We start from the raw sequence: 23952 nt of genomic DNA on the forward strand, positions 1-23952 counted from the left end.
GAACACCCTAACTTTATTGTTGTGGAAAATACATGAAGTTAAATAGGACAATATTTCCATGAACTATATTGATTTCATAGAATCAATCAATACAAAGATTATAAATTATCGACATATATTTTTCCTCAAAATTGCCGTACACTTTTAACTGGATCTAGACCAAAAGTCCTAGGCAAAATGTTTCAACACTCAACTGGTCAAACCAAAGGTGGTAATTAAGGAGAATTGCTTTTACTCAATAACAAAAGGTCTTACCTACGGAAGCAAGATGGATTTTCATTCTATAAGTGGTGAAATAGCGAGGCTTGTAGCACAAGAGTTTACGCAGAGATCCGGTATCAATTACGTTGCTACATACCCCATGGTATGTATGGAAATTAAGTTCCCATATTCAATATCATTGGTTGATCAAATGAATTGGATAGATTCAGACATATAAGTCCTTAATGAACTTTGTATTCTGAATTTAAATACAAATCATAATATATATTGTGTACAACTTAAATCACTTTATGATTTTAAGCTGTTAAGTTGATTATGGTATAACTAACTAAATGAGTTCCTTCCATAGAAGGGTTACTACAACCATGACGATTGCATATGTGTGTTCATAATAAAATTTCAATTGAATTTTATATCATCTTCAAACTACACATGACAAAGTTTGTAATCATCTTAACATAGAATTTAAGATAAATGATTTGGGTAAAACCAAATTTCGTTGAAGTCTACAACTAGAGTATATTCCTCTAGGAATATTTATCCATCAGTCCACTAATATTCAAATGATATTGGCTAATCATATCCATCAAAACACTTATGATTACTCAATCCCTAAATATGAATTAAGATCTATTCATATCTTGAGTTGACAATGAAAAGATATTGTACATAAAGTTCTATATCTTAGTATCATCAAAACGCTTATGTATCTAGCAAATCACAATATTTTTGATATTGCATTTGCAGATAACTTGCTAGCGCAAATAGCTCATCTCTAACAACGCTATTAGGTGAGAGTCAAAGATGATATCCATATATATCTTTACGGTACCAAAGATCTAAGTTTTTCTATCAGGAAAATCAAGATATGGCTATAGTGGAATATCCATATTTTGGCTATATAATTGATCCTCATAACGTCAGATTATAGACAAAATTTTATGGTGATATAGTCATCTTATAGGAGTCATCAAAACAGATTCCAATAGCTATTTCTATCTATCATTCTGAAATATCACATACATATGTATGACTTCGCAGAATAGTGAACCACATACAATAGTCTAGTCATGTGGTATTGGTTCCATTGAATCATCAACCATTATCTATAAAAATAATGTTACTTATGTTGCACATATGCAAACAGGTTATATGAAGAGTAATATCACTAAGCCTCATGAGTTATAACAAAATGGAGAGATAAACATCTTGCAAACTAAATCTTGCGATAACATCGTAGATTTATTCTCGAAGTCCTTACCAATTTCAACATCCCAATATGTTCATGGTATTGGTATGCGACGACTTCGAGATTTGTAAGTATAAGAGGAAGCCGCCTCTTGAATTTTAACAGCATATCACCGTATTATATTTCTCCTTAAGGTTTTTCCATAGAGTTTTTGTAGGAGTTTTTTATGTAATGTATACGGACGATCAAATTGATCAAGGTGGAGTGTTATAAAATAACTACCTCTAGTGAAGAGACACCCTTTAGATATTTAATCATATGACCAATTGATCAACTATCAAGAGTTGTGTCTATTAAGAAAAGAGTATCTTTCTAATAGACATATCCTTTTATCATATCTATTCAACATATATAAATATATAACCACCACATGAATTAAAAAAAATGAGTTTTCATTTTCTCTAATTTTTTTTATCTCTATACAATTATTTGTAATACAAGCAATGCATGCTTGCTTGAAAACCGAAACGAGATTAATCAATTTGGTTGCATGCATGTCAATGGTGCGATTGTTCCATTTTCTTTTCATTTGTTTGTATCCAAGGACGCAACACGCACTGATGCACAAGCGCAAAAATATCTTTTGCTGGGTGCATGCCTGGCATTACTGATCGTCGTCAATACGACGTGGTGCGCGTGCATTCAAAAGTAGATATTTTCGCGTGGTCTCAACCAAATGGGAATTCCTTTTCAATACGTACGTATATCCCCCGGCCAACGTACCGGAAAGAATATTTTTATCAGCATACACGCGACTTTGAAAAAAAGAGTTGTGCACTTGGCATTCTTCCGTTGAGCCAGTACCAGCCTTGGAGTTCCCATGATCTGACCAAGCCAAACTCTGGATGCTTCCTTCCTTGGACTGTACGTACGTGTACCCTGAGATCCTGGTCAGCACTGCTTAATTCACCGAGGCATCACCCACGTCCTCTCGAAGCAATTTCTCACCAGCTACCGAACCTCCATTAGAACGCTACGCGACAGGCAGACTCTCTCCGTAGACGAGTACAGAACGAACCTCACTTCACGTCAAACAGGCTGCCGCACCACTCTACGTTCGAGGACCCCGATGACCCATCGAACCCGACGATCAGCCGCGAGGTTTTCAAAAACCAGAGACCTGGGTCTGACACGTAAAGAGAAAGGCATGGCGGGGCGGGGCCCCACGTTTGCGAACTCTTCGGTGTCGCCACACGTGGCGAGCGGCGCAGCGAACTGGAAGACGGCCAGGCCATCCTCGTCGTACCGAGGTCGGCAAGGACGACAGGGGCGCGGAGAGAGAGAGAGTCTGCAGGGGAAAGGAGGGAGGCACGCGCCCGGTATAACGGCCAGGGTCTCCACGTACGCCGCCAGTCTGCGCGCCCACAGTAGTGTGGGCTGTGGGGTCCGGCGCGCAGAACCCTGGGAGAGGGATGCGACGAGGAGGACGTGGGGGCGGGCGCAGGTTGCGTGCTGCACCTGGACCCCGGCATGCCCCCCGCGCCCCGAGCCGTCGACACGCGTTCCCCCGCCACGCTCCAAACATCGCAGGCTGACCGCTATTTCTCCGCTCCACCCGGCCAACCGTCCCACGACCGAGCACCCGATCGCTCTCAACACCCGCAAGGCAGCAATCAAAGAGCAAACGAGACTTGTGACGAATCCCTCTTTCCAAAAGGAGTTGTCACGTGTCCGTTGTAAAATGGCGCTTGATTAACTGGGAGTTAATTTTTGCATCTTTGATTTTCTGCCTTTGTGTCTTATGGATTTGAATTTGTAAATTGAGATTTTTTTCAAAACATTGAGCAAATTTATCTTAGTAGTTGTCCTCATATTATTTCTAGTTTGTTTTTTAATCTAATCTAATTTGCTTATAATATTTAATAAAATTGCTTTTATGTATTTGGTGAATAAGAAAAGTATATATGGTATTACTATATGTACAGACCGTCCTGGCTCTCTATTTGTATTACTATATGTACAGACCGTCCTGGCTCTCTATTTGTGTCACCGACTTAAGGAGAATACCAACTAGAAAAGCAAAAGCTACTCAACAACATATCATCCTATACCAGTTGAATCGGGGTATAGATCGTACAGGCATATGATAACTTTAAGGAAGCCCGTGTTTTGCTTTCTTTTAGAAAACTAAAGCCCCAATAAATTCTTCTTGAACTTTGAGGCCCAATTCTCTCATGCTCTTCTTATCTTGCTCTACATTTATATCGAATAAGGTGAGCTAGTTGCATGTAAAATTTCGAATATTCATCTCAAGGAATTAGAATCAAGAAAAGCCCAAGCTCATGTGTGGGGAAGAGATAGGGGATGTGTTGAGTTTCTTTAGTTCTAGTTTTGTTGGTTTTTTAGTTATGAGTTGACAATGATAATATGACTAATGTCAATGTTACCTAGATATCTGTGTCCAATTTTTTTTATAATTCGGATACTTTGAATACGAATCGGATTTTGACATCCATGTCGGATTTCAAGTTATATTTTGCATGTCTAAATTTTCTTTGCCAAGTCAGTCACCGAATTCGAGTCGTATTCTAACAATTGTGTCTGTGTCTAAATAACACTGACTACCGTTAGCGCTAATCCACATCAAAATCCATAATTCAACCTTTTATTGACTGAGACTTGCTTGCGACACACTGAAACTTTTGATTTTAAAAAAACACTAAAGCATTTTAGAAACTCATGAAAACTCACATTATCTAGCAACATGCCATGAAAGTCCATTAATTGTTTAGCTACTCATTTTCTATGTATAGTATTTTTCAATGGAATGTAAAGTAACTAGTTAAGTGCATGTGTGTTATAACGAAAATATAAATACTAAATGTGGTAACATCAAATATAAACTCATATTATAGATATGTGGATGCGTTATGACAGTGTCACTGAACAAATACATTGGGATCAATACTGTAGTTTGATTTTAGATGAGATCTGAAAAAGGACGAGGAGATTATCCGCTATTTTTTCTCCTAATTTTTTTTATTTTTATTAATAAAATGAGTTCCATGTCCGTAGCCGGTAACAAGGTGGGGAGATTGAATGACAATGATAGATTGCAAAAATGAGTAAATTATTCGAATTTTAGAGTCTTTTTATTACAAAAATGAGTATATTATTCGAATTTATTAGGTTTTTATTACAAAATTTGTAGATTAAAAGGAGAGTAAATGAAGGGATGACATGAAAACCAATTCGTGTTTTATATAGTAGATATTTTTACTTTCTAGAATTCTTTGAGAGACATAAATAAGTTCTGGAAGAGAGGTTGTTATTACCTAATTTGAACATCGTCAAACTCTAAGGTATTGCATCACTCCCAATATTTTATTTCTTAGATGATGTCTAAGGGAAGAGAGAGTAAAAAATGATGTTAAGAAATAAACTTTCAATATATGCATGTATGTTTTTAGTTTCTTGAGGTATTGTAAAAAAAATTATTATCTTATAATCATCTAGACTGCTTAAAGAGCTAGTTTATTTAAAAAAAATAAGTTTATTCTCTCTTATCTTTAAATTACTTACTATATCATTTTTTTACTTACGTAGATATCTAATTAATATTAAAAAACTAGTTTTAGAATAAATTTAACCACTGGCATCCACGTCTTAAAAAAAAAAAAAGCATCCAAAGGTACCTGAATCTTGCACATTGTCATGGCTTAATGGCGTGCGTCTACCAATTCCTTCCTACCAGTCAAAATCACACGACATGCCCCCACCGGGTACCTTTCCTCTCTCCTCCACGTAACCCCTCTCCCCTTCACACTCGGGTCCCACGCGTTACATAAAAGCGCCAAACGGCGAGGCCACTGGCTGCGCCTTCTCCACGCACACTCCGACCACTGACATCTAGGCCCCACAAGCAAGCAGCGGGAACCCGTCTCTACGGTCCACGTGAGCCGCGCGCACCACGCCCTTCCGAGCCCCGAGATCGAAAACCGTTTGTGGAGAGCGCCACGCGACGGGCACCGGCTGATCCGCACCGTCCACGTCCAGTTCCGCGAGATCCACGTTCGGGTTCGGCTCCCGCCCGCGTTGGCGCGCATCGGGGCCATCTACGGCCGATCCGACGGTTACCCCCGTGGTCGCTGGTATTAAAGGCTGCTTGCCTCCCCACCCCCGGACGTCTTTTGCTCTCCTTCACCTAGGAGATGAGCGGCAGTGAGACGAGCACGCGAGATCATGGCGTGCCCGTACGCGAGGCGCTCGCGGCGGGGGACAAGAGGGTGACCGCCGTGGCGCGGTCAGCGCGGCGGCGAAGGCTGGAGCTGCGGCGGCTGGGACGGACGGCGTCGGTGGCGGAGGAGGACGAGGCGGCGAAGCGGATGCGCCCGGTGTCCGAAAGCTCCTCGGACTCGTCCGACTCGGCGAAGGTGGCGCCAGAGCCGCACCCAGCGGCGGAGGCGGTGGCCCGAGCGTCGGAGAGGTGGCCCGCGTGCGTGTCGCACGGCGCGGTGTCGGTGATCGGGCGGCGGCGGGAGATGGAGGACGCGGTCGCTGTCGCGGCGCCGTTCCTGGCCGCGGCGGGAGAGGAGAAGGGCGGCGCGGTCGAGGGAGGGAAGGGGGAGTTCTTCGCGGTGTACGACGGGCACGGCGGGTCCCGGATTGCGGAGGCGTGCCGGGAGCGGATGCACGTTGTGCTCGCGGAGGAGGTGGTGCGGCTGCACCTCGGGGCGGACGAAGACGAGGACGGCGCGCGGTGGAAGGAGGCCATGACCGCCTGCTTCGCCCGGGTGGACGGCGAGGTCGGCGGCGCCGACGACGAGGAGGACTCCGGCGAGCAGACGGTTGGCTCCACCGCCGTCATCGCCGTCGTGAGCCCCCGCCGCATCGTGGTCGCGAACTGCGGCGACTCCCGCGCCGTCCTCTCCCGCGGCGGCGTCGCCGTTCCACTCTCCTCCGACCACAAGGTACACGACACATACGCCCTCCAAACAAACTCATCCCGACTCTGCCGCCTGACACCATCAAGGACGGCAAACTGATAACTCGCCAAGTGTTCCAGATCCGCATTAATTTGGATTTGTGCGCGATCCGGCTGCGAATTAGAGACGTAACGCATGGACGTCGACGTCATGACGCCATCGCCTCCGCGAAGATTGTTTTTGGCCCGGATCGCAGGTGTCGCGCGTAGGCTGCAAGCCTCCAACGTCTCGGCGCGCACCGGACCAACCCCTATTTTCGCGTGCGGCCGTGTCGAAACAGGAGTGCTCGAACGTGCCGTTCGCTTTCGGCAAGGCGCCTTGCACGGCTCGTGCTGAACCAAATTAGAAGGTGATTTTGCTCGTGTCCGCCGGGTGGGGTGGGAAGGAAATTCTATCACACTTTTTATCGAAAGAATCCTACGAAACTTCTGATTTTTCTGATTTAACACTTGACACGTGTAATTAAGAAATAGAAAAAAAACATGTGTCATATGTAAGAAAGAATTTTTACGTGAGATCAAATCTTATAAAATTTCTTAGATGAAAATGGGGGTGGGGATAGAGGTGGTCGTGTGGGGCTAGGCGACCGAGCTTGACTCATTGCGTGAGAAAGGATTAGTCCCCGAGAACTCTCCCACCTCCCCGGCCGGGTTTGTTAAGGTAAAGGCCAAGCGGCGGGTGGCTTACACCTGGCCGGGTCCTGGTCACGCGGGGAAGCGGGCGACACGTAGGGGTGGAGTTCCCCATTGGGCCAAGCCATGGTTCCCACTTCCCAGCCAAGACGGGTCACCGATTTCTGTGTTGGATCGAGGTCAGTGTGGCTGCTTTTTCCTGTTGCCGTGCGGCATCATACATGTATGTTGGCTATCTGTGATGGGCTCCTTTTGTACTAGGAAGGCTGCTCAGGTCATCATTTTTCCTAATCTGTGAAGGGTTTGGTTAATATATTTACATATGCGTACCTGAAACAATTTAGGCTACACACACTTGCGTACAGCTCATACAACGTGGAATTGTCTTCTCACTAGCAAGCAAGATTACTGTGCTCTTTTATTTATCGTTCAGGATATCGACACGGTTTTTAACAAATACGTTTGACTATTACTTTTGACAATTACCTTACAATAAAAGTTGATAAAAATTAGATGATGTTTAAATATTTTTCATAATAAATTTATTACTATCATTTTCATGTGCCAAATCCTAATAGTTTTGTGTATATTAATGGTTAAAGTTTTTAAAGTTTGACCGTACGTATTCTAGGACAACATCTATTTGAGAACGAATATAGTATGTTTGTTGGGCCATTGTCACGAAATTTTGGTTTGATTAGTAATGATTTAGGCAGAACAGATGGGACTCAAATTCGACATGTGGCCAAAAGAAACTGTTCTTCAGACATAAGCCCCTACCTCCTGTATCTTCGTGGCCTGTCTCTCTCTAGACTATGCTCAAGTTCTCTTTTGCAGAATGAAACCGCAAATGTTCCATCCCAGTAATTGAGTCGTCTTATTTAGTTTAGTAGGGTGGTAATTGTGTGCACTGCACCGGGAGAGTGAGTTCGCTTCTTTCTTTCGGTGGTTAGCACGGTTCAGTCCTTGAGATTTGTACTGACCTCTGCTCCTGTAGTTTCGTTGAAAACTTCAAATAGGAATAGCTGCGTTTTCAGTGTCTTTAATTACCATTTGTCGCCATACATCTAGTCTATTATTTCGAGTTCTTTAGTTTATCTCTGTCATATCTCTTGGCAAAGTTGGGTGGTTTTGTGCCTCTCAGAAAAAAAAAAATTCCTCAAGAGTTTCATACATTTAGATTGTTTTTTAAAACTGCCCATGTTCTTGGTTCAGTTGTTTATGGTAAACGTCATACAGTACCGGGACATTATTCAGTACTAATTTGTGCTTAAAATGTGCCATATAGGATGCTTCACCATATGACATCTTCAAAGGTGAGATGTTTAAGCTTTTCTGTCTTTTATCAATGTCAGAAGTACTGGGTTACAGCTTATGATCAAACTGTCAAAAAATAGAGTAGACTGTTGCCAAATGCTTCTGCGACAATGCTTAAATTTGTTTTTTTTTTGTTTTAAAGTGCTAATGGCATGCTGCAGACGTTTACCATAAACAACTGCACATCATTTGGAGGGTTAAAAATATCAAAAGGGTGTAATATACATTCTATGGTATGACATAGCTGGAAACAAGATTGTGGGTACAGTAACAGGGAATAAAGTTCTTGACATTTGGTGTGCGGATAAAGTTGAGGTGGGTGTCAAAATGTAAGTGTTGCACATTAACACTATTAATGTCAAAATGTAAGTGTTGCACATTAACACTATTAATGTTAAAGAGATAATTTGTTTTAGATGCGGGTTTGTCAAGTCATATCAAGTGCGGTGGCCACTTGCCAGGCTGCTGCTTTAAGCATTGCTATCTGTCGGCTTGGTCCTTTCACTCCCAATGTGGGGACCAACCCCCATTCTGGTTTAAGCATTAAACTGTAATGATGTAGGATGTGCAAGGAGATTATGCAACTGTTCTGCAGGTGCGCTTAACGCAATTGGTTAATGTGAGGAGATGGTTTGAAAATGCAGCATAGCTTCTCCTAAATATGTGAAAGCTCCAGTTGCAAAAAAAGGGGGGCATGTTAGCCAATTTTATTTAGATTTACCTTGCCCAGGATGTAGGCGCCAGGAGAATGCATTGATCACCCAAGCGATTAAGGAAAGTTGGTGATATACATTTTTCTATTTGTTAGTCTGGCAATACATGAATTCTGGTGTTTGCTGCCACACTTGATATGACTTGATATGCCCTCATCTAGAACAGATTGTTTCCTTGTCCACATTTCCAGAGTTTTGATGTGCCACGCTTCCGTTAGATACCCACCTCAACTTAGTCCAACATGATCTCTCTATGATATATATTTAGACAAAAGCACCATTGTTCATTATATGCATCATTTTGAACTGCGAATTGTGGAAGTTGTCTGCAGAGTACAGAAAACAGTAACACCTAAAAAGTCTGAAATGTGAAATGAACTATGTTCTGCTCTAAGTTCCATTATATCAATAAGGTTCTTCATATTTATACGAAATGTGAAATGAACTATTCCACTTTAAGTTCTGCTATGTCTAATCATTTTTCAAATCCAGGTTTTTTATTTTGTCAGTCATGTTGTGTCTGTTGTTTGACGATGCAGTTGGCTATTGAATTTCTACTGGGATCACTTTGAGATTTCCTTTCCTGCTACTTCTTCTTTTACAGTTTCAACCTTGTGTAACCTATAACGTTTGCCATTGATAATGCTTATGAATACTGTACAGCCCGATCGCCCTGATGAGTTGGAAAGAGTAGAAGCAGCTGGTGGCAGGGTCATCAACTGGAATGGGAACCGTGTCCTGGGGGTGCTAGCGACATCAAGGTCAATTGGTACGATGTTCCTTTTCTTGTACCCGTTTCCCACGTGAACAGAGACGCACAATCAACATACTCTTAGCTAGAGTTTCAACTGGCTAACAATTGCAGTAGCTTTGGTAAGGAAACAATTAATATTAGCTGAGGATAGCTGATCACGTTGTCACTCGGATCATTTTGAAATTTTCTGCAATGCCATGCTCTGTGTACCCTGAAGGTCCAATAAGCCAAGCTATACCTGTATTGGTCCCTATGATGACTAGTGAAGTAACAAACCTCACTCGGATGAGGTGCAAAACCCTATGTGGACTTGGAATTTGGTGAACTCGAAACGCTCAACACATTATATATCATGTCTACATTTAGATAAGAAATTACAGATTATGCTCTATTTTTTATTGATCACTGAATTTCTTCTATCTGCCATTTCAGGAGACTATTACTTGAAACCATATGTGACAGCGGAACCAGAGGTGACTGTCATGGACCGGACGGACAAAGACGAGTTCCTCATATTGGCGAGCGACGGGCTGTGGGATGTCGTGTCCAATGAGGTGGCTTGCAAGATTGCGAGAAACTGCTTGAGCGGGCGCGCGGCTTCCAAGTACCCAGAGTCCGTCTCCGGGAGCACCGCGACCGATGCCGCCGCCCTGCTGGTGGAGCTCGCGATGTCGCACGGCAGCAAGGACAACATCAGCGTCGTGGTGGTGGAGTTGAGACGCCTGAAGAGCAGGACGGCGAGCAGATAGCGTCCGTCTGTAGGAGTGTATGACGGGATGTTGTAAAAAGGGGCTCTCAGCGGTCTGTCCGTAGAGCTGCTCCTGTGTTGCGACTGGTGAGTGTTGGTAGCTGTGCTGCTGTATTTGTTGGTTCTTTAGCTCTATTCTGTGACATGACATTCCGGCCGAACGAAGCAGCAATAAGCATGAGCTGCTTTTCTCATTTCTGATTATCTCGTTCGAGTCAGATTAGCATCCTATTTTAGCTGAAGCAGTGTTACACCTTGTCTGTTGGACTCGCCGTTGCATCTTCAGGTCAAGCAGCTTATTGTCCAGTCCAGAGTCCAGTCAGAGCGCCAGGCCTTGTCCGTGAGAAAGTACCGAGTTGTTGACGAACACGAAAGCCCCTGGTTTCTGAGCCAGCGGCATTTGAGCGGTGTTGTGCGAGATAGAAATTTTGATCCGATTCCACTGCTAATTGGGTTTTCCTCCCTCGGATAATTGGGTTCGGGATCGCCACAAACACTCGTACCTACGTCACAGTCAGCCTCGTCAACGCACGGGAGCTCGACGTCGACGAGCAGACGATCGAGGATGATACCCGTGGAGTTCAACGTCGCCATCGGCTTCTTGAACCTTGACGGCGACTTCGCAGTGGGCCACGACGGCGGGACCGTGACGATCTCGTATGCCGGCATCAAGCTGGCCGAGGGCAGGGATGGATCCGCCGCTAGGGCGAGTATGGACGGCCGTCCGAGCTCCCCGTCGTCCAGGGGAGGCCCACTGGGCCAATGGCTCAGGCCCACATGATCAGTAGCCCGTAAATAAAACTTCAATCTGCAGCCCGCAAGCGTAACCCTAGTCCCTAGTCCTTCCACAATCTCCAGTCTCCCGACTCTCGAGTCCCGACGGTGGCTTGCGCCTTGTGGTGGCAGCAGGCGGGCAGGTGCCAGGCGGCCAGCGGGTGGGCACTGGGCAGCGCTGCAGCGGCGGTGGTCTGCGCCGTGCGGGCTGCGGCAGCAGTGGGCGCCATGCGGGCAGGGCAGTGGGTCAGGCGGCCAGCAAGGTGCCGGATTGCCGGCACCTGGGCGGCAGGCGGGTCAAGCTGGCCGTGTGCCGTGAAGCGCAGCGCAGAACGGCAGAACCGCAAAAGCGGTGAAGGAGAGCCGGAGAGGGGAGGCGGGACGCGGATTGGCGGAGCCGCGGAGGCTGAAGTGCTTCTCGTCATCTCCTGAGTAGGCTGCTGTGCTCGGTGCTCTGCTCCCCAGTCCGGGTCCGGTAGTCTCAAGCCGTCAGGCATCAGCGTGTCTACGTGGGCGCGTCCATGAGCATGCTGTCAACGTGTCTGCGTGGGCGCGTCCACGCGTGGCTGCATCGGCGGACGACCCTGTGTCACCAGGTGGCAGGTGGCACCGCGGCAGCACTTAGTGGGTAGCGACATCGGCACTACGGCAGGCCGCAAGGGGTTGCATGTGCGCGTGCGCCATTGCGGCAGGCCGGTAGGGGCTTGCGCTTGCGCTGTTGCGCCAGGCGAGCAGGTGGTAGCCGATAGCCTTGCGTCTGCGACTTCTGCGTGGCAAGTGGGTCGATCTTTGGTGAATTGAGATTTTGAGATTGAGCCATTGAGGTGAATTGACTTGAGCCATTGAGATGAATTTCATTCTGTTCCGCATCTTGCAAGCATCAAGAAAACCTTCAATAACATCAGCATTTCTTTCACAGAATATCAATTATTAGATCATCAAGACATTAATTTTTCAAACCAACATCTTTGAATACCCAAAGTACGAGGGAGAGTAGAGTTGGTGAAGGCTATGATGCAAAAAATGAAATAGTAGTTTTCACTCATGCTCCTGCAACTACTTGGATAGAATACAAAGATATTAAGGAATTTAGGCAAGAGTATATTATTGCCGATCCGGGACTTCGTATCTTAATAGATAAATTTGATCATGATATTAGAGATAAAGTTAGAAGAGCTTATGTGTTGAAGGGTCCGACTCAACCAATTAGACATACTTTTCCAAAAAACAGTTTGGTAAAGATTTAAGGATTTTTTGTGCAGCATGGTTTACTAAATATGATTGGCTAGAATATAGTGTGGAGAATGATGCATCTTATTATTTTTATTGCTATCTTTTTAGATATGATCCCTCATAGTCTCATTTTTGGTATGATATATTTTCAAAAGTAAGATTTAGAAATTGGAAGAATGCATATAAATCATTACCTGAACATGTTGGTGGGTCTAATAGTGTCCACAATAAAGCAAGAACAGCATGCGAAGATTTTAAAAATCAAAAGGCTAGTGTGTTATATAAGGTGACGACTCATAGCAAAGAATCAGAAGCCAAATATGAAATCTGTTTGGCATCTTTAGATTGTGCAAGCTATCTCCTAATGCAAAGCCATGCATCCCGTGGACACGATGAATCTTCTTCTTCATCGGACAAGGGCAATTTTCTAGAGAAGATTGATTGGTAAAAAAAAGAAACGAGGAAGTGACGATTGCATTTAGGGAGTTGTGTCCTAAAAATGTTAATATGCTTGCACCATCAGTTCAAAAGGACCTTGCAAAGAGTTGTGCACAGGAAATAACCAAAGAGATAAAGAAAGAGATTGGTGATGATTTTTCTCTATTCTTATTGATGAACCTCGCGATATATCAATCAAGGAGCAGATGGTCGTGATTGTGAGGTTAGTGCTCTTATTTATTTGTTAAATTGTGATATTGTGATGTGTGTGATATTGTAGTAATTGTTTGTGGTGTTGCGCAAGTTCGTGAATAAGGAAGGAAATGTTATGGAAAGATTTTTAGGTCTTAAGCATATCACAGAAACAACAGCAGATACATTGAAAGGAGTTTTGTTTGAGTTGCTTTCTACACACGGTTTGGACATTGCTAGAGTTCGAGGGCAGGGGTATGATGGAGCTTCGAATATGAGAGGTAAACTCAGTGATCTTCAGAAACTCATTAGAGATGAGAACCCATATGCTTTCTATGTCTATTGTTTTGCACATAAATTGCAATTGGTAGTCATTTCTGTCATAGGTAGTTACGCATCTATTCATGAGTTCTTTGAATATGTTAATATGATTGTGACCACTACTAGTGCATCTTGCAAAGGGAAGGATTTATTATCTAGTAAGCACCATGAGAACTTATTGACCAAGTTGAATAGTGGTGATATATTTTCTGGAAGAGGGAAACATCAAGAAACTAACTTGACCAGACCTGGAGATACTAGATGGGGTTCTTACTACAAAACTTTAATCCGTATTGAATCCATGTGGGTTGCAGTGATAGAGGTGCTAGGGCTTGTGTAGGAAGATGCTTGAATCCAACATCAGCGGGTGGTTTGATGAGAATAATGGAGAGCTTCAACTTTGTGTTTATTATGAAGATGATGTTGAAATTTTTTCATATTACAAGTGAGTTATCTCTACTCTTACAAAGAAAGGACCAAATAATTATTGAGGCTATGTCATTGCTGATTGATGTGAAAGCACGTTTGCTTAACTTGAGGAATCATGGTTGGGAGCCATTGTTTGTGGAAGTCAAAACATTTTGTGAACAAAATGAGATACCAATTCCAAATATGGATGAATCGGTACCAAGATGGAGCCAATCAAGGCGAAGTAAGATCAGTGTCACTCAAGACCATCATTATCGTGTTGACACCTTTTATGCAGCTCTTGATGCTATAAACACAGAGATGACTCATCATTTTAGTGAGCTATCTTCAGAGTTGCTTATATGTTTTTCTTGTCTTGATTTGCATATTCTCTAAGTTTGATATGCACAAGATTGCTAGACTTACGGAGATATATGACATAGATTTCTCTATCAGCGATCGTGCCATTATAAAAGATCAACTTGAAACATTAATTCTTCATGTTCAAAGAGTTGAAGATTTTATTGGTTGTCACGATCTTGCAAGTCTAGCAATGAAGATGGTAGAAACACAAAGATATATTGTGTTTCTATTGGTGTGCCACCTTATTAAGTTAGTATTGGTACTACCAGTTGCAATAGCATCTGTTGAAATAGTCTTCTTGGCTATGAACATCATCAAGACTGATTTACGCAACAGGATATGCGATGATTGGCTAATGACTTGATGTTGTGTTATATTGAGCGGTATTTATTCAAAAAACTAGATTCTAATACTATTAAGAACCGGTTTCAAGATATGAAAACAAGTAAGATGAATTTGCCTAATCCTTCTAGTTCTAGACATAATTAGTGGTTGTGGTTCCGTAAGTTTCTTTACTTAATTAATTCTATTGTCTTTGGTTACATTTGGTTAATTTGCTTAATTGCATATTTGCATAATTGTATATATATTTACTTCGATTCTTTTCCATTTTGCAGGTTTATATGATTTTATCGACTTATATTAGAGACCTGTTCGCTTCGTTTAACTATTATCTTAATTAAAATATTTTTCTTTAATTTTATCTTAAAATTCATCCTATCCACTTTGTCTGTCTACTTTATCTGTCTAGATCCGCCAGCCAAGGGCTCCGTGCCCAAGTTCTACGTCGCCGGCGGGCCCAAGTGGGTGGATGCGACCAGGGCCGTTGCGTCGCGCCCGGGGACGACCAGGCGCCGCTGTCGTAGGTGTTCCGCGACCACCTGTGGGTGGACCAGCGGCTGGACACCGAGGCAGAGTTGGACGTCGCGCTGAGCTTCTTCGACGTGAACATCACAACAAGCGGCCAGACCACGCTTAGCTACCACAACTTCTTATCATGTACGTCTTGGAACTATTTTGTACCTTCTACTGAGCAAAATCCCGACTATATTTGAAAATTCAATCGCTTCAAATTCCGACTGTATTTGAAAATACAATTGCTTTAAATTATTGGTCGTAGCTGAAAGGAGTGTAAAATACTAAAATATGGTTAGCCGTACTTGTGTCGTCTATATATTTCTTGGGAGAGTTAGACGTGGATATGCTGTTGATCCCTTCGATTCTTTTAGAATTGTGTAAACCTAAATATTCAACTGATTCCTTTTTCTATCGGTGCAGTTAAAAGTGCTACTCATCACGCTACCATACTCCTATAGTATCGTCATCCTCCTTCCTCCGCTCTTCCCGCCTGCTCCCTCGAGGCGAGGCCTAGACCACTTCCTTTGCAGATCTGACTCACCTTCACCACGGCTATCGGCCCTCGCCCGCTGCACTTTCCATGCTACTAGCAGCACCGCCGGTCGACCGTGTAACATTCTCCACATTTTTTTTGTCCCGAGAGTAACATTTTCCAACTTTGAAGTGGTTAATTCATTATATTAGCATGCAAATGGTTACGCTACTTATGTAGAGTTTCGTAATTGATACCACGACGACACTGTCCAAACAACATAAAACTGTTTAATCTGAAGAATTGGCGGCTGTACTCCAAGTTGCAAGAGATGGATCACCATATTGGGATGCTGGAGTGTTTAGTCTTGTCTCTCTGGGGATTTTATGGCGTTGAGGAACCTGGAGCCAGAGAGTTCAAAGCAGAAGCATTTCTGGAGTAGTTGTTAACTGGTGTGGTGTTGGTTGCTTGGGAGTTGAGTATTTTTTGCTGTGGGTTGATGTGCTAGTGTTGTTATTTTGGTGGATATTTTGTAAGAGCGTGAACGAATATTAATAGCTGAAATTGCAATGAACTTTGGTTTTATTTAAAAAAGAGTACATTTTACAAAACCACATGGAAGTTGGCAAAACTATCACAAAGCTACAGATTTAAGAACTTGTATCATAAAACTACAGATTTCCTAAACCCTTTTATTGGAAACCTATGATTTAAAAAGTTGTATCATGAAAATATAGATTTAATATCTCAATGTATCACAAAACTACAGATTTCACTAGCTAAAATATGTAGTTTTGCGATAAATTGAGACAATAAATTTGTAGTTTTACAATACAACTGCTTAAATCTTTGGTTTTACGATGCATTGACACATTAAATATGTAGTTTTGTGATGCAATTCTTAAGTCCATAGTTTTGCGATATTTTTGTGAAATTTACTTTTAACCAAGATAGGACCAGGGTCTTTGCCCTCTGTTTCTACAAAAACACATCATCTAATAATCCATATTTGCTCCGATAAAGGCTAGACTGTAAAGTTACCACAACTTTGTCAGCATCCAGCAAACATTGTAGAAAAGAGCACATAAAGAAGTCTTTTAGAAACTTCAAAATATGCTTAGTTTGAAAAATAAAGTGCATTAGCAGGTCACCTCATATGTACTACAACATAATTTTTCTGTAGGAAGAGTTCAAAGCATAGTACCTCATAAGGACTGAACTGTGAAAAAGCTTCGGCTAGATCTTCTCAATCATCCCTGTTTAGACCACTCATGAGACCAAAAAATCTAGCTCAATTTGTATTGAGAACCAAATGAATTAGGACGGAAAAGAAACAGAGTAATCAGCTCCTCTGTGGGTGCAACTGTTTTTTGACCCAGGTTCAGCCCTCTCTCCTCTGCAGAAGACACCTCTCGACTGAAATTTGGCACAAGCCTACCATCACAAACTGAAAAAAAGAATCGCAGGTGCGCGTACGGTGGGGTGTTGTAAAAAAGGGCTTTGTCTCGGGATCTGTCCATAGAGTTTTTTTTTGTTAGATTAATCTGTCCATAGAGTTGAGCGGCCTTTTCTCAGCTCTGATCTTTGTTCTCTCTCATCTGGTTCGAGTCGGATTAAAATCTCGTGCTTGGAGCACTTGGTCATGATCAGTATCCTGGCGCCCATGCATCTCCAGGTCAGTCAAGCATAGCATCGGTTTACAGTCGAATCCGAGCACCTGGCGCTGTCCGAGTCCGAGTGCAAGTAGATATAATGAGCAACACGAGATCGACGTTGAGCTGATCGGAGTATTGCGAGAGACGGAAATAGAAACAGGAATATACTAGATTCTGGGTCGCTTAAAAATGGTAGGAGTGATACGCATCAGGTCTTGTCTCGGACTCGTCGTCGTATCGGTCTCGGACTCGGAGTCCTTGCTGCCGACTCGTCCGACGAGCCTACGTGACGGCGGGACAATAAAAGGCACCTCATGTGAGGAAGTGAAGCCAATATCAAGTCACGTAAGCTAATCTCGTCGTTGTTGGTAGTGCGGCAAGTCGAGCAATCTTTACACCGCAATTGTGCACCCTCCCTAGCACCCATGGCAGGCTTCTCTGAAGACCACTGGCGGCGGCGCCGCCTTCTCTTTGATCTGGACGACGAGATGGAAGAAGGCGAGTACGTCCCCGGGTACCACTCAGCGTCGGACACCGAAGAGTACTACAACAACTATTCCTCGAGCGATTCAGACGAGACCGTGAGCGACGCCAGACCGTACTCTATCTCGCCGAACAACGACGGCAACGCCAGCGCGTCCTCCGTCGCGGCGAACAACAACGGCGACGCCAGATCGTCCTCCACCGTCGCGGCGCCGGAGTTGGTCTGCCGAGTTTGCTGGAAGGAATTCGGCAGCAGAAGGGCAGTGTGCGGGCACATGAAGGTTCACGTTCACCAACGGCCGCAGGGGCTACAGGAGCAGGGGAACGGGAAGGGGGAGGAGGTGAAGTGCAATGGGGCGGTCTCGGGGAGCTGGGGCGTCATCGGCAAGAGAGGCTGCTCGGGGTCGAGGTTCAGGGCTATATCTCCGAATGCAGAACCGGACGACTCCATGGCCATTGTGGTTGCAGAGCCCAAGCTAGTCCTGCAGTCGATGCCCTTGGCGTTCACATCAATCAATATGTCGTCCGTGTCCATGGCGTCCGCAAGAACTGATCTTTCCGGTGAGGGCAGCAGCGCGCAGCCGATACATAACGATGCCATGGCCATTGTGGTGGCAGGAGCCAATCCACCCATCGAAGCTGTCGTCCACCAGCAAATTGCGCCACCGCCACTACCTGCAGGGGAGCAAGCCCCACTCGTCCACCGGCCGCCGGCTGCAGGAGGGCAAAATCCGAACGGGTACACATGCAGTGAGTGCAGCATGTGGTACCGGACGCACCAGGGGCTTGGTGGTCACGTAGCCGGCCACAGGAACAGGGAAATCGCCGCCGCGGCAGTAGGAATGCCCCAGGATGGCGCCGTTCCATGCCGCCGCGGCCCCAATACGGAGAAGCGGCACGTGTGCGAGGAGTGCGGAGTGGATTTCCCCAGAGGAGTGCAACTCGGCGGCCACAAGAGAAAACACTACACTGGCCCGCCGATCGTGCCCAAGAAGAAGCAGCGCATTATCCAGCCCCTTCCACCGCCCGCAGATATTGCAGTGCCAGCACTTGACGCCGCTGATGCTAACATGGCAGACCTTGCGCTGCCGGTCAAAGCGGACGTGCAATCGCTTGCGCCAGCCGTGGAGGCGGAACAGCCAGCTCCAGCTCCGGCGGCGGAGGGAAGCCCCGAGCCTGCACCTGGGGCGCCCGTGACGGGCAGAGTATTTCTCTTTGGCGCTGACATTGGACCGCGAGTGCAAATGCCAACGGCCCAACAAGGCTCGCCTGCGACAGAGGACCCGGCGTCCACCGGCGGGTGGCAGTAGGCTGTAATGGAAAATTTCGCATGGACTTTCCCGCTCAAGGGAAATTTCAGTTTTTTCCCCATTTTTTTCGATGTAGATCAGGATGTAATCGTATGGTATTGATGAAGGAGCACGAGAACAATCCTATAGAGCCGGCAACCTTACATTCATATGCATGTACTATGTTGGAACGAATACAGAAGAGACATGGAATTTTTGCAATTTGCCTAGGTGTGTATGCACCTGTTAAAAGTATAGAATAACTTTATCTGTCAGCTTTATCTCCAACCATATGCTTTCAAAGATTGTAACAAATCCTGTAAATCTCAACTGAGTTATTCTCAGATTTTCCTGTTGATTATCTGAAAACAGACTCTGTCTATATAAAAGGTTCAGGCGGCGATAGTTTTGAACATGCCAGCCATTGCCAAAGCTCTATCTGTTCTTTACATGGCATCATAGCCCAATTCAATCTAAACAACTATATCAATCACAAGCAACTCCACCACCACCGGTGCTATCTCGTCCATCTCCAGCACCCTCTCATCCCCATCTTTAACTACTTCCTCAATCTCAAACTCACCTGTGAGAATTACCTATTATGGAGGGCACATATCATGCCCTACCTTTGAAGCCAATTGTTTGAAGGTTTCGTTGATGGTTTTGTCCCATGTCCGAACAAACTCACCACATAGATGACAAAGTTAGGCACCACATAGATCACCAACCCTCAGTATCTTGCCTAGTACCAGTAAGATCAAGTGGTGCTTGGTACTCTGTTCTCATCGCTCTCTAAAGAAGTTTTCTCCCAAGTGTTGTTCCTTACCTCATCAGCCTAGGTATGGAAGACACTGATGTGGATGTTTGCATCGCATTCCAAGGCAAAAGTGATGCAAACCCGTATGCAATTGGCATACCTAAAGAAGAATGATCAATTAGCAACGGATTACTTTGGCAAGGTCAAACGTCTACCCGATGTACTAGCATATGCTAGCCAGCCACTCCTAGAAGACAAGATCATCTCCTACCTTCTCACTGGCCTGGGCGAAGAGTACAACCTGTTTGTGATGTTGATGACATTGTACACTGATGATTTTACTCTCCGTGATGTCGATGCTCATTTTTCTGAGCTTTGACATGCGTCTGGAGTAGTGCCACTTCGGATTACTACTTGATGGTTCCTCTGCCAATTTTTCTCATCAAAGGGTGGCTGTGGTGGAAGGAACAATTGCAACAGAGGGCGCAGAAGGAACAACTACACCGGCTACAGCAACAACAACAACAATCAAGGCAGCAACAACCATAACAACGAGGGTAGTAGCAACAACAACAACTACAATAATTGGCTACCACGTCAGATCTGTGGGAGAACAAATCACACGGCATCAAAATGTGTTTACAGGTTTGATCATGCTTACCATGCAGATGAGAAACACAATGCTGCTTTTGTTACTCCCTCCTATGGTGTTGACATTAACTGGTACATCGATACTGACGCCACCAACCACATTACAAGTGAGCTAGATCATCTCACTATGAAGGAGCGCTACACCGGCAAGGACAAGGTGCATGCTACTGATAGTACATGTATGGCTATTAATTATATTGGTCAATCTCACATATCTACTTCTACCAAAAATCTGAAACTCAACAATATTCTTCATGTCCCTAGTGCCAAGAAAATTCTATATTCTGTCCATTGTTTAGCTAACGATAATAATACTTTCTTTGAGTTTCATCCTGATCACTTCTTCATAAAGGATTGAGCCACCAATAACCTTCTTTTGCGTGGCAAATGTGAAAGAGGCTTATATCCCCTTCCTTATGCTGATGCATCTCTACACAAAAGGTGTCTTTTGACGACGGCCTCTCTCTCTAAAGCATAGTGGCACAGTCGGCTTGGCCATCCTTATACACTAGTTCTATACCATGTCTTGAAGTCAAATAGGTTATCATTGGTGTCCAGTAAAGACAATGCTTTGGTTTATGATGCCTATCAATTAGCAAAGAGTCATCAATTACATTTCAAACAATCATCCAGGCTAAGTTCAGAACCTTTAGCTTTGATCTTCTCAGATGTATGGGGTCCAGCAATAAAATCAGCCAATAGCTTTCATTACTATGCGAGTTTCATTGATTGTTATAGTTGGTATACTTGGGTTTATCTGCTCAAGTATAGGTCCAATGTGTTTGATATCTTTCTTCAATTTCAATCCCAAGTAGAATGAGATTTTTAACAAGAAAATTGTCACTATCTAATCAGATTGTGGCGGTGAGTATCACAAGCTTCACTCGTTCTTCAAAGGGATAGGAATCCAGCACTGTGCCACATGTCCTCATACACACCAACAAAATGGGGCTGCAAAATGGAAATACTATCATATCATTGAAGTAGGGCTAGTGTTGTTGGCACACTCTTCTGTTCCCATGAAATTATGGGATGAAGCTTTTCTCTCGGCAGCCTATTTGATCATTTGTCTTCCTAGCAAAGTTATCAGCAATGCTACCCCTCTTGAGTGGCTAATTGGCATAAAACCTAACTACAATCCTTAATGTGTTTGGATGTGCATGTTGGCCAAATTTGAGACCTTACAATGCACACAATATAATACCGATCAAAGCAAAGCATTTCCATTTGGTACAGTAGTCTGCATAAAGAATACAAGTGTCTTCGTGTTCCATCTAGTTGTGTCTTGTAGCATCTATGCCCCTGGATAAGTGGAAAGTATTTCGGTGATTAATGACAACTGTATCATTGTGACTAACGTGTATGTTTTGAAGGGAATAAAAAATTTAGTTCACAATGTTAATTGGGTATTCTTGGTTCCTAAGTTGAACTCATGGATGATCAAAGGATCTTCTAGTTTTAAGTGTCACAAGGAGATGAAGGACACTTAGAGTAGTATCTGTTCCTTTTTGTTAGTTTTTTTTATCGTACTATAAAGACGGGCTAAGAGTAGTAGCTTGACCTAGGTGAATCTAGACATGGTTGATGCACACTTGTGAAACTCTAGCACTAGGTAGCTTAGAGAAGCCCATTGATAAGTCGTCGAGAAGTTAGAACTCAAAATTGGTTGAATTGGATGAGTTTAGAAGAAAATACCTACACTGGATGGTCCGACGATATTGAAGATGAACTCGATGGAGTATTCTTGGTTTAGTTCAGTAAGTTGTTGAGTGCACTGAATGGCCTGTCGATCTACAAAATCATTTACACCGGAGCTTTTTTTGGGTGACGTGACCAGAAAAACAAGTCCATGCCAGATGGTCCGGTGCTCTGCGGGATAAACACGTCAGAGTGTTTTGACTCAGAAGGGTAATTTTCAGTCTACACACTGGATGGTCTGGCGTTGAGGATGAAGAATACTGGGGCATTTTACGCAGAACATGATTTTGGGCAGAAGAATTGAGTGTGCACGCCGGATGGTCTGGCGTTCACCGGATGATATCGCCAGAGCAATTTCTGCAGAGAAGAAATTTCATATTGGTTTCTATGTTTGTACACGCCGAATGGTCCAGCGTGTGAAGCGGAGGCTTCGCTGGAGTATTTTTTTTACAGTAACGGCTAATGATAGCTGATACATTTTGGGGCTCTGAAAATGTACACGCCGGATAGTCCAGCATGGGTGAGCCGGTGCACGCCAGACCTTCCGGCATTCACAGAAAGTTAGGTTGTTGAGCAACAGCTAGATTTGGACCTCTAGCCTATAAATACCGCCTCACTGGTTTCAGTTTAATCTCTTGCAACTCAGAAGAGTTCATACAATGTGTGTGTCATCAAGAAGGAAGGGAGAGCACTTGAGTGGATTTTCAAATTCTTTAATGCAATATTAATGATGTCATTAGTGCTACAAGAGTAGCGAGTGTGCATCTAGCTGTTGTCTATGCTTGATAAGGATCAAGTGAAGCAATTAACTTGTTACTCTTGGTGATTAGCAACACCTAGCTGGTCTTGATGATTGAATGTGTTTTTGGTGAGCTCTTAGAGTTCATGTGGGAGCTCTGAGAAGAGCTTGTACTTAGTATGATGCTTGCCAATCTGAAGATGGAGAAGTGATAATCGCTAGTGAGTACTTGAGTCTTGGTGACTCAAAAGGGAGCGATTTCCTTGTGTGGATCCTCCAACGAGGATCAGGAGAGAGTGACAACTCTTTGATACCTCGGGGAAAAAATCGGTGTCCTCCTTCTCTACTCACTTACTTTTCCGTAATTTACTTCAAGCATTTACTTTTATGCAAGTTTCAATTCCCCATTACTTTTGAGTTCATTCCTTGCAGGTTTGTTTAATTTGTTCTAGCTTGCTTGCTCAAGTAGTTGTTTTTCTTTCATCTAGGTTAAGGTTACTATTTATTCTAAAAACTGACAGAACTTAAAATTTGATTAGAGCCATATTCACCCTCCTCTAGGGCTTATGTACAATACCAACAACTATGCCATAGATTGTCTGATGTCTTATTCTTACAAGGACCTGATTCTTGGGGTTATATTTGGGGCAGCAACACATACTCATCGATCAAAGCATATAAGCAATTGATGGGATATCAGGAGGTTCACCCGACTTACAAATGGGTTTGAAAATCTTCTTGCCAGCCTAAATACAAAGTTTTGTTTTGGTTACTTCTAAAAGATAGATTGAATACAAGAGGTATCCTTAACCAAAAGAACATGGAACTTCCATCGTATGAATGTGTCACTTGTGCTTCTCCAGACCAGGAAGAAGAAACAAATGAACATATCTTCTTGTTCTGTAATTTTGCAAAATCTTGTTGGTCAACTTTCGACCTGACAATAACACAACACCTACAACCTCTGCCAATTCTTATCTTCTTCCAGCAAAGATTGGGGGTACCTTTCTTTATGGAAATAATTATCATGGCCAGTTGGAGTATATGGACTACAAGAAATT

At 43.8% G+C, this 23952-nt stretch overlaps 1 protein-coding gene across 1 annotated transcript; it reads left to right on the top strand.

Moving 5' to 3' along the window:
- Positions 1–5588: 5588 nt before the first annotated feature.
- LOC133916991 (probable protein phosphatase 2C 8) lies at positions 5589–10764 on the top strand. The gene is made up of 3 exons (XM_062360913.1): positions 5589–6381; positions 9722–9827; positions 10245–10764. The coding sequence occupies exons 1-3, from the start codon at positions 5623–5625 to the stop codon at positions 10559–10561; spliced, it is 1182 nt and encodes a 393-aa protein (XP_062216897.1). The 5' UTR covers positions 5589–5622; the 3' UTR covers positions 10562–10764.
- Positions 10765–23952: the final 13188 nt, after the last annotated feature.

Source organism: Phragmites australis, chromosome 1 (assembly GCF_958298935.1).
Source record: "Phragmites australis chromosome 1, lpPhrAust1.1, whole genome shotgun sequence".
NCBI lineage: Eukaryota > Viridiplantae > Streptophyta > Magnoliopsida > Poales > Poaceae > Phragmites > Phragmites australis.